Raw genomic sequence first — 12,407 nt, forward strand, 5'->3', positions numbered from 1 at the left:
GAAGCTTTCTTGGGGCCCATGGTGACTTATTTTGCAGGTGCAATCACTAAAAAGGCTGTGATAATATGAAATGTTCCGATTGTATGCTTGGAAGCGACCGCGGTGGCTGGCTGGCTTGTAAACACTGGCCAGAAGTGGACGCGTCTCAGACGGAACGAATAGTGTTGGTCGAGTTTTTTAGCGCTAATCGAGGCAAAATTTTTGCGATAAAATGTATCGCTAGTCAGATTTATCGTTAATCGATGCCATCGCTGGTCGAGGGTCCACTGTATTATATTTTGAAGCCAGGGTCAGCCCCGTAGTTCTATGCTGTGAGCTCAGCTTGCTCATGTAATTTGTAAGCTGTAAGTTTGGGCCTAGATGAGAGATTGGATCCATGCAGTAAGTGTGTACCATATTAAAAAAAATCAATCAGAATAAACAATGCAAGCATTGCTGGCACTAAATTAACATTTCCTTTTTGCATTAGTTAAGTTTCCAGGCTTTACACGTGAATTTCCTTTTGATTTTATATTCACACAATGAATATTTTTGCACACCAAAAAAACAGAAGATTTATTGTTATGCAATATTGTAATGCCTGTAATTGTACAGATATCAGTGCATTCGTGAATGCATATCAGACTCGGCAGTTGATGTGTATTGGATGCGTGATGGGATTTCTTTACTCTTGAACATCAGCAAAAATTGAGCATTTTGCTAATTGGAGCTCAATTTAAAGCTATTTTCAGTCCTAAAATCATTTAAAATCATCTCTAATTCTGTAATGTATCTTCCATTCTATCAAATGAGACCAAGAAACCATGACTACACCCATAAAAACCATGCAAAAATACAAAGCAAAGTCACTGTTCTCAACCAAAAACAGTCGCAGTTTTTTTTTTCCTCGTTATGCACTGTGAGCTGCAGGATTTCTTTTATATGGCGCACATTTACCCCACACACCCATTCTCTCATATCTAGGTCCAAATTTACCACTCACAGCTTATCTGAGTAAGCCAAGTTCATCACGTATAGTACTATGACATAGACTCTGGCTTTAGATCTGTAGAGCAACGACACGGACACTTGAGGGGTTAATATTTCTTAATTGTGTTAATAAAAATTCTAAATTTTCATGGGTTTTAATATTTACCCAAGCTGAGAGTTATATTAACTAAAATCATTTATATAATTGCAGTTAAACAACACCACTACTCAGAAGGCATTACCTCAAAGGAGCATTAGTTTTGGCTGAATGATGCAGTTGCCATGAAATTTAGTATATTTAATTGAAACAAGGATAAAAACTAGTCCATTTTTCTTCTTGCTTATTTACATAATTTTTGCCACTAAAAATAGCTACGGAATTGAAAAACGTTAAAAATGTTTAGAAAATTATAGTATTATACATTATAGATAAAAGTACCCTTACTGTGTAATGAATCTATATGCAGTTTGTATTTTTAACAGTGAGAATGGGTGGTAACCTTGTGTCTAAAGGCATGCACCTGATTGCTGATCATGTACCAACAAGTGAACAGCCACAGGTAAGGTTAAAAGCAGTCTAATCAATTGAATACAGTTTTTTAATTTTTCCTTTTTCTATTACTTTATTTAACATGGGCTGATAATGGTAAAATAATTTAGGTATAACTTAGGTGGATGTTTTATATTGTATTGTGCAACACTGCATGATAGTGAAAATGTTTAGAAGATATTTAATACTACAAAATTCTGTTCATAAATAAATTTTGTTTCAGATCTGGACTTGAGTGATTCACAGGCTATATCAAAATATTGCTTTGACCAACTAACATTAACACATATAAGAATATTAAGCAGGGGGGGTAGGGGAGTTTCAGTGGGGCAAAATAAATGGGATAGTCAGGAGTATCTGAGAGAGTTAGAGCTAAGGAAGAGATAGCAATAATGTTGAAGGATCAGTTATGGAAGGGGAAGAGGGAATATAAATGTATAAATTTAAGGATTCTTCTTTCAACAAACTGGCCATATTCCCCCAAGGCAGGGTGGCCCAAAAAGAAAAACAAAAGTTTCTCTTTTTAAATTTAGTAATATATACAGGTGGAGGGATTACTAGCCCCTTGCTCTAGGCATTTTAGTCACCTCTTAAGACACACATGGCTTACAGGGGAACAATTCTGTTAAATTTAAGGATTCTTCTTCTTTCAACAAACCGGCCATGTCCCACCAAGGCAGGGCGGCCAAAAAAGAAAAACGAAAGTAAATTTAAGAATTGTGTGGATTAAAACGAGTCAGATGCAAAAAGTGGGTTATAACAAGTATAATAAGCAGAAGTTTGTGGCTATAGGAGGGTGGGTACAGGAGGAAAGAGGAGTGATTGGTAGACTTTCAAAGTTTATTCTCTATAAAGATTACAATGTTGAATATACAGAATTTGGTTGTTGTGTGGTTTACATGTAGTTAAATAATGATTACAGAGTGTACCACTAGAACGCCTAGCATGGCTAGTCATTTCGGGCAGACTTAGTTTAATTCTTTATTTTAAAATATTAGAAATTATGAGGTAAGTTGGTATTATGGTTAAGTGACTAAATACTAGTTTGTGAGTTTAGCAATGTGAATGCTTTTGTTTTGGCACAGTATATAGTTTCAGTATTGGAGTATCATATGATTCATTATTTTAAGATTGAGATTAATATTTCTGTTTATGGTCAAATGGGTGAGTGAGTGTAAGTGTGAACCACCAGGTGGTATTCATGTAGTTAGTTGATGGGGTGTATCAGGGAGATAAGATGTTTTCTAATGGTAGTTTTGAAGGTGATGAATGTGTCTGCAGTTCTAGAGTTCTCAGGTAGGGTGTTCCAGATTTTAGGGCCTTTGACATACATTGAATTTTTGTAAAGGTTTAGTCGGACACGGGGAATGTCGTAGAGATGTTTGTGTCTGGTTTTATGCCTGTGGGTTCTGTCACAACTATCAAGAAAGCGTTTTAGGTCAAGGTTGATATTGGAGTTTAAGGTCCTGTAGATGTAGATTGCACAGTAGTAAGTGTGGATGTACTGAACAGGGAGTAAGTTTAGATCTATGAAGAGTGGGGGGGGGTGTTGCCAGGGATGGGATTTAGTGATTATTCTTACTGCAGCTTTTTGTTGGGTTATTATTGGCTTTAGGTGTGTTGCTGCAGTTGATCCCCAAGCACAAATAGCATAGGTGAGGTATGGATATATAAGTGAATGGTATAGTGTGATAAGGGCAGTTTGTGGCACGTAGTATCGTATCTTGGAGAGGATCCCAACCGTTTTGGATACTTTTTTGGTTATGTGTTGGATATGGGTGCTGAAATTGAGGTTGTTGTCAAGGCATAGGCCTAGGAATTTGCCCTCATTATGTCTGGTAATTAGAGTGTTGTCGATCTTAATGTTAATTTGTGCATCTCCTGCTCTGCTACCAAACATAATATAGTAGGTTTTGTCAGTGTTAAGCGTAAGTTTGTTGGCTGTCATTCAAGTCGATATTTTGATCAGCTCCTCGTTAACAATGGTGTTGAGGGTGGCAAGATTAGGGTGAGAGATGACATAAGTCGTGTCGTCAGCAAAGAGAATGGGTTTCAGGTGTTGGGATACGTTTGGAAGATCATTGATGTATATGAGGAAGAGCAGGGGACCAAGGACACTTCCTTGCGGAACTCCAGTATCAAGTGGCCGTGTTGTTGATGCTGTGTCTTTAATGGTGACATACTGATACCTATTAGTAAGGTAAGATTTGAAATAAGCAAGCGCATGGCCTCTTATACCGTAATGGTCAAGTTTGTGGAGTAGGATGTCGTGCCTCCCAGCATACATAAGGGGGATTACCAACAGACCCCTGGCAGTCTTCAAGCTGGCACTGGACAAGCACCTAAAGTCGGTTCCTGATCAGCCGGGCTGTGGCTCGTACGTTGGTTTGCGTGCAGCCAGCAGTAACAGCCTGGTTGATCAGGCTCTGATCCACCAGGAGGCCTGGTCACAGACCTGGCCGCGGGGGCGTTGACCCCCGGAACTCTCTCCAGGTAAACTCCAGGTACTCCAGGTCTACTGTGTCAAAAGCTTTTCTTAGGTCAATAAAAATTCCTAGTGGATATTCCTTATTTTCCAATGCTGTGTAAAGCAGATCTAGCATTTTTATGATTGCATCATTAGTGCTTTTATTTTTCCTGAATCCAAATTGGCAGGGGTTGAGTATGTTTTGTGTTGTTATAAATGAATATAGTCTCCTGTGCACGAGTTTCTCAAAGATTTTGGATAGCAATGGTAAGTTTGATATTGGCCTATAGTTGTTTAAGTCTGTAGGGTCACCACCTTTATGTATTGGTGTAACCCTTGCCATCTTGAGTAGTTTCGGGAAGGTGCTAGTTTCTAGTGACTTGTTAAAAAGTAATGAAATAGCATGCGAAAGGATATGGGCCGCTCGCTTGTACAGTAATGGTGGGACATTAGACAGATTCCCTGAGTTGTTTTTAAGTGACTTTATAATCTCGGTGACTTCCGAGGGCTCAGTTGGTGCAAGATAGAAGGAATTTTGTAAAATTCCCATCTAGGTAGTCCCCGACATGGGCATTGGCATGTGGGATTTTATTGGCGAGATTAGATCCTATGGTTGAGAAGAAGTCGTTTATCTTGTTAGCTGTGTCAGTGGGATGTAGTGGTGTTTCATTAGGTTTAGTTAGGACAATATTCTTGTTTTTTTTCAGTTTGTGGGTCCCTAGAATTTGAGAGAGTGTTTTCCAGGTCTTTTCTATATCTCCTCTAGTGTCTGTGAATCTACTGGAGTAGTATAGTTGTTTGGCTTTCTTTATTACTTTGGTGAAAACTGATGAATAGTGTTTAAGAATATCTTTGTGTATTAAGCCCTGTCTATATTGCTTTTCATATTGGTGTTTCTTGTCAATGGATTTCAGAATGGTACTGGTTAGCCATGGGCAACCAAGCCGTTTGTTTGTGATCTGTTTCGTTTTTATAGGACAATGTTTGTTGTATAGTCTAAGTAATTTGTTAAGAAAAATGTCTGTCCAGTCATCAATACCATTGGCCTTGGAGAATTCTGTAGGCCAGTCAACAATCTCTAGGTCAGCTGTGAACTTCCTTATTGAGGCCTCGTCATGGAGTCTAAATGAGACTTTGTTGAATTCAAGTGGTGGTTTACTAATGTTTGTCAGGAGGAAGGTAGGGTAGTGGTCTGTAGTGCTATCTGTGATTATCCCTGATTTAAGGAGGGCTAGTATATTGGTCCATATGTGGTCTATTATGGTTGCACTTGTCTCAGTGAGCCTGGTTGGTTTAGTTATTGTTGGTATGAGAAGTGTGTTGTTCATATTGTTGATGAAATCAGTTACAGGCTGATCATCTAGTAAGCCAAGGTTGATGTTGAAGTCTCCAGCTAAGAGAAGGTGGTGCTTATTCATTTGTCTGTTTGTTATTAGTGACTTTAATTTCTCACTGAAATTTGGGATGTTTGTGTGAGATATCCGGTAAATGGCACCGATTGTTATAGGTGTCTTAAGGTTTTTTACAGTAAAATTAGCAAAAATGTATTCCCCATATTCATCACTAAAGCAAGTGGTGCTAATACAAGATAATTGGTTAGAGTAATAGATTGCAATACCACCCCCAACTTGGTTTGGTCTGCAGTTGTGAATTGCTGTGTATCCTGGTAGAGGGTAGATATCTATTGTGTCCTGCTTAAGCCAGGTCTCAGTAAGAATAATGCAGGAGAAGGGTGTCTTTAGTGATTCAAGGAGTGCCAGGAGGTCATCATAGTGTTTGCTTAAGGACCTGATGTTGTAGTTAAGTACTGATAGACTTTTAGCATTGTTTAGGATAGTGCTGGCTTGTGTTGCTGTGTAATAAAGGCAGTTACTTTCCAATAGGTTTCGATTGGGTGTCAGATTATGGAGGTTTAGATCAGGGTCAACGTAATCAATCATCTTCTAGGTTTAAATTATGGTTATTTATATCCTGAGTTGTGTGTTGAGCTCTAGTACTGATATCTGTAGTGGTGGGAAGTTTGGATAAGTATATAGCTAGAGTATTTTGGTCATGTAGAGTATAGTCACTACTACACATAATGAAGTTGATGTTGTCTATGTGTTGTGCTGGAAAGAACTAAAGTACAACTAGGTATAAACTAGTAATATAAAAATACAAATTTAAAATAGAACAAGACTCTCACTTGTAATTGCACTAAGGTCTAATATAATGACTTTTGTGGAGTCTATGTTTTGAGCTAGAATGAGCTATAGTACAACTAGATTTAATCTAATAATATAAAAATACAAATTAAAAATAGCACCAGTCTCTCACTAGTAATTGCACTATGGTCTAATATAATGAATTTGGTATTGACTATAGTACAACTGTGTTTAATCTAATAATATAAAAAAGGCACAAGACTCTCAATTGTAATTGCACTAAGGTCTTATATAAGTTGTTTACAAGAATTAGAGTATAACTAGATTTAAATTGACAGGATAAAATACACAAGTTAAGGTAGCAAAAGAATAATAAAAAAAATGATAAAAATAAAAATGGCAATGACTTGGTTATAATATGCTAGTAAGATGGTAGACAGGATAATATAAAAGTTGTAGTTGAAAATACTAGTTTAAAAAAGTATAGAATAAAATGGTCAATAAAAGAAGTTTACAATAAGTTTGATCAATATAGTTTAAAGCAAAATTGGGCAATAATAGGGATTTTAGAATAGAATTGGGCAATTGAGTATTTCTTAAAGTGAGGTAGAATTATTGAGGACAAGTTATGGCTAGTTTATAATAAAATAAGATGGAACAGTGATGCGGTAAGTTGTAAAGAAAGGAGATAGATTCTGTAGATATTAAACATATTAAGACTATGAGGTAGAATGGTCGTTGAATACAACAATGACAATCAAAAGTAGTTGGGGTATTAGAATTTTAGGGGGGCACAAATTTATGACAATATAACACTAACTGTGGGCTGTGGGTATTATCTGCACTTTACTCTGATTCTGTTAGTCCAGCCTCACTTAGGAATGTTTTAAGGTCATGTTCTGTAGAGATGAAGTATCTCTTCCCAGTGGGCTGTTTCCTAACTGCGATTTTTCCATCCCTCACAAAGCACTGGTGGATTTTTTGGGCATAGCGTAATTTTCTTAGCCGATAAAGAAGGTTTTGTCTTCCCATATGCTGCATAAGTGTCTCAATTCTTCATTTTTAAATGTTCATACAGTAGTGTACTGTATATTGAAATAAACAGAATACATAAAATCGTATACATTATTTATGTATGCATACTGGTCAGAGAGCCTGTTGTAAGTGTGAGTCATTGGTAAACGAGTACAGTAGGGCCCCACTTATTTGGCAGGTTAGGTTCCAGGCTACTGCTGGAAAGCAGACCTCCACTTTTTTCCATTTATAAATGCATATAAATGCCAGAAAACAAGTTTACACTAACATATATTAGAACTAGGCATTAAAAAGTAAAATACACACACAGTACACTCATTATTTAGCTCAAAATATTTGTAGTCTTAATGTAGAGCTAAAGGTGAGTAGTATACTCTAAGAAGTCAGGTGTGGTAGCCCTCCTGGCCACCCCACCCACACATACTATACTACGATGCTTAAAATGTTTCTGAAGTGAGACATAGCATTGTCATTCAGCAGGCTTATAACATGATTTGCTATAACTTTGTGTGGGTGATATTTTTCAAGAAAACTTTGCACTTTCCCCCATTTTGCACACATTTCTTTTATAAAAGAAGTAGGCAGGTTGTGTTTGTTTGGCTGAATACCGAGCAAACGGTTGACTACCAAGCAATTTTTTTTACTGAAAGTGTTCGAGTACCGAATTGCTTGAGTTGGGAGCTATTCGAGTACTGAAGTACCACTGTATATTTATAGATGGGGTTGAAAAGCAGTGAATGTTCAGGTGTTGGCAAGAGGCGAGGGATTAACCCATAAACGGTCCAAATGTATATACACATGTACATTCTTACCGCTAGTGCCGCACTGTATTAAAAAAATCTGGGACCACTTAGTACCTTGTGGGAACACCAGTTCAAATGAGCGCCAGCTAGAGCAAACAGCGCGGCAAACCAGTGACGTTGTAAAGGGGCAGCGGGGGGGATGCCTTGGGTGACACCATAGAGCCCCTAAAGAAGGTGACACTAATGCCCAAAACAGTGCTGCACCAACATAAGAGAAGAATCCTTAGTTTTTATATAGCTGCTTATATGATTACAGAGTACAAATAGACCTATATAAAGAAAATCATTGATTTTGATGTGATAGATGATTTTGCAGGATTGAAGGCAAGGAAATGTAAGATCAGATTCGTTGAGATGTTACCTGTACTCAAGGTCAAATCGGAACTAGTGTTTCCCTGATACTGCAGTGTTTTTCTTTATTTTTCAAGTTTTCTTTTTTTTTTTGGGGGGGGGAGAGGCATTGTTGAAGATGAATAAATGTAGGATCTGTTGCCTGTACTCAAAGTGGTATTTGAGTTTGTTTCCTCAATATTACTACTATTATTTATTTTATTATTAACCCTTTCAGGGTCGACAGGCCCTCCCCCAAACTTTTTCTCAGGGTCGAAAAATATTCGAAAAAAATATTATTTTTTCTTATGAAACGAGTTTTTTTTTTTGTGAGTATTATAGGCCAAAAAAAATTTTTTTGCTATCAATATTTATGAAGATATGGAGGCATGAAGTTGACAGAAATTGAACTGCATACAACAACATCGCCGACTCCCAGTCACCTGGAAATAGTTTATTTTGCTTTTTTCTTCTTTTTTATTTTTTAACATTTTATTTTTTCAAGTAACTTTTATGGCCCCTGAGACCAATACAAAGACTATTTGGTATATATTCACTCATTGTATACTACACAATAACAGCACAAACTTTGCTGCCATTATATTGTTTACAAAACATGTTTACACAAACCAACAATAAAAAATGTTGTTTATTACTATTTTTCTATCATATATATACACATATAGTCACTGGACAGGTTCCTATAACTACAAGAGGTTCTGAAAGCTTGTAGTTGTGGGGGTGGACTTGTAAATATGCTGAGTCACTGATGTGTCTTGTGTCATAATAATGCATCATACCACCACTCACTAACCTCACTGTCTTCCACAACACATTCCTTCCTCCCCACAAACCTACCTACCTTCCTTCTTTCCTTCCTTCCATCCTCTCATCTCTTCCTACCTACCTACCTTCCTTCCTCTCATCTCCTCCTACCTACCTACTTCCCTCCTTCCTTACTTCCTTCCTTTTTTTCTTCATTCAAGTAATTTTATGTCCTGTGAGACCAATATAAGGTACAGTATATTGAATGTATATTCACTCATATGCTACACAATAACTGCACAAACAGTCATTATATTGTTTACAAAACATGTGTACACAAACCAACAATAAAAAATGTTTATGTTTTTCTGTCACATATATATATACACATACAGTAGGGCCCCACTTATACGGCAAGTTAGGTTCCAGGCTACCGCCATAAAGCGGAAATTGCCGTAAAGTGGAACACCCTTTTTTTCCACTTATAAATGCATACAAACACTAGATAACAAGTTTACACTAACATATATTAAGTTAGCAATAGAACTAGGCATCAAAAAGCAATAAAAAAGTACAATACACACATAGTGCACTCATTACTTACCTTAAAATATTTGTAGTCTTAATCTAGGGTGAGATGAGTAGTATTTATTGTAAAATATCAAGTGTGGTATGTATGGTAGTCAGCCGGGCTACCGTACCAGGCCATTCCACCCACACATACTATTCTATGATATTTAAGCATCCCAGAGCAATAAAATGTATATACAGTTCACTCATTACTTACCTTAACCCTTTGACTGTTTCAGGCCCCTCTCTGAAACTGTCATTCTATGTCGCCAAATATTCGAAAAAAAAAATATTTTTTCTTATGAAAATGTTAGGAATATTTTTCTGAGTGTTTTAAGCCTAAAAAAAATTTTTGCCATCAGTACTTACCGAGATATAGAGCCACAAAGTTTGCAGAAAGTGATGTGCGTACGGCAACAGCGGCGACTGCCGCCCACCCGGTATTCTTTTATTTACTCTAATTCAAAGGTTTCTTGCATTTTTCAATATTTTTCTGTTCCAGGTAACTTATGTGGCCTGTGAGACCAATGTAAGGTGCATTCTTCAAATATACACTCATTGTTTACAACACAATAACAGAACAAACTTTATCACTATTAGTTTGTGTATACACTTTGTTTACACAAACAAACAATACAAAACAATATTCATTACTATTGTTCCATAATATATATACATATGTACAGTCACTAAACACATTCCTAGAACTGCTGCAGCTTGTGGAACTCTTTGAAACATGGGTATATGCAGAGTGGCACTTGACACTCCTCACACATAAAATGAGTGTCTCTGCGTGTTTGTGGGCATTTTGTGGTATGTGTACATACATAACACCTCTTCGGAGCATTTTTCTTGGCAGTAGTAGGAGGCAGTTGCATGGGGTAGTGATCACCAGGCCTGAAACGAGATGATGTGTGTTGGTAATTTCGTGGGCGCTGGTCTATTGCAGGTGTTGCTCCCTGGTACTTTGCAATTATTTGTCTGATTACTGACAAGCAAAATTAACCATATTTTGGTGTTTTGTTGGTCTTCAACTTGTATATGTTATAAGCATTTAGCATAGAGATATCAACAAGATGGAAAAAAAGTTTTATATACCACTTACAACTCTTGCGTACACAGTCTGCAAACCCAATCTGCATGTCACATTTGTCCACTAAGCGCATATTGAGGTTGTAGTCCATGACAGCTGCAGGCTTTAGAATGGGTTCATTGGTCTCTCTGTTGTGCCTGCCACTGTGTACCATTTCGTTTCGGTGAACTGATGTCAACAATGTGACATAACGTTTGTCATGCCACCGAAATGCTATGATGTCATTGGCATCAAAGGCTTGCACCTCACCTCTGCGAGTGCCAGCGTCGAACCTTGGCATATGTTTACGATTACGACGCACTGTGCCACACACGTCTGTCAAGTTCACTCGCAAGAAATCACTGAGTAAGGGGCTTGTGTACCAGTTATCAGTAAATAACATATGCCCCTTACCAAGATATGGTTCCATCATTGTTCGAACCACATCACCAGAGATACCCAATAACTTCATGGTATCTCTCAAAGTATTACTGCCAGTGTACACAATGATATCCAAAACTAGACCACTTCTGCAATCACACAGTACAAATAGCTTTACACCAAAGCGTTTCCTCTTGCTTGGTATATATTGCTTGAATGAGAGTCTTCCTTTGAATAAAATCAAGGACTCATCAATAACAAGCTTCCTGAAGGGATAAAAATACATGCAACACTTTTGTTTCAGGTACATAAACACATTTCTTATCTTATATAACCTGTTGCTTCTGTCAGGCCTGGTTTTGTCTGAAAAGTGTAACATACGTAACAGTATCAGGAAACGATTGACACCTATAATGTCACTAAAACCTGGAGTTGAAATCAGGCGTTCTGTTGCCCAGTATGTGGTGACAGTGTGCTTATACACATGTGGCATAAGCATTATTGTGGCAAAAAACAGGTACATCTCTGCTACAGTTGTCTCCTTCCACTTGTGTAGCCGTGATTTTGGTGAGAGTATTGTGTTTTCCATTGTGTAATCACAGTATGTGTTTGTTTCCCTGACAACGATGTCCATCAGGGGTTCATCGAAGAATAACTCAAAGCAGTCCAGTTCACTGGCATTGTTCCCAAGTGGACATGATGGCTTTATTCCACTTTGTGTTTCATCAAAGTCATGGGGACTGGGAACAAACTCGTCACCGTCCTGCCAATCCCTGATGCGGTCTGCTGGTGGGGTCTGGATATTGTACTGTGGTTGTGGTTGTGCAGGTTGTGGGAGTGTGGGGTCGGGTGCCACATGGGCCGTGCCACCCTCACTATCACTACCACTGCCTGCTCCCTCACTCACATCATTCATACCCATCGTTACAATATCGTCATCTTCACTATCAGGTCGTGGTGTAGGGCCACGGGATGTGCTCCCAGAGTTTCTCCTTCCCCTTGGAACAACATATGAAACACTACCAGACCGCATGCTACGTCGTACATACTGCCGCTTCACTGGGGAATATTCACCCTCACTGTCACTAGAACTGCTTTCAATGACCTTGAAATCACTATCACTATCACATTCACTGCTAACATCTGGGTGTTGTACACGACCAGATAGTTTCCTCTTTCATCCTGGTACAGGCGAACGTGAACGTGAACAAGCCGGCCCAGCACCAGAGGTGGAAGGTTGTGGGTCATCTGGGTTTTCATCACTAATTACGTTATCCTGGGCACTTTTTCTGGTAACACTCACTTCAAAACCCTGGAATTC

The 12,407-nt window shown here is 38.1% G+C and overlaps 1 protein-coding gene and 1 long non-coding RNA gene across 4 annotated transcripts in view; one reads left to right on the forward strand and one right to left on the reverse strand.

Annotated features, from left to right (window-relative positions):
- Window positions 1-12,407, forward strand: part of LOC128689073 (uncharacterized) — a 172,910-nt gene that overhangs the window by 122,056 nt on the left and 38,447 nt on the right. Inside the window, exon 8 of the mRNA XM_053777154.1 lies at window positions 1,453-1,529. Within this exon, the coding sequence (XP_053633129.1) occupies window positions 1,453-1,529 (77 nt within the window). The remainder of the gene's footprint in view (window positions 1-1,452; window positions 1,530-12,407) is intronic.
- Window positions 1-12,407, reverse strand: part of LOC128689075 (uncharacterized) — an 88,333-nt gene that overhangs the window by 71,658 nt on the left and 4,268 nt on the right. The window lies entirely within an intron of this gene.

The sequence above is a fragment of the Cherax quadricarinatus genome, chromosome 21, assembly GCF_038502225.1.
Source record: "Cherax quadricarinatus isolate ZL_2023a chromosome 21, ASM3850222v1, whole genome shotgun sequence".
Taxonomy (NCBI): Eukaryota; Metazoa; Arthropoda; class Malacostraca; order Decapoda; family Parastacidae; genus Cherax; species Cherax quadricarinatus.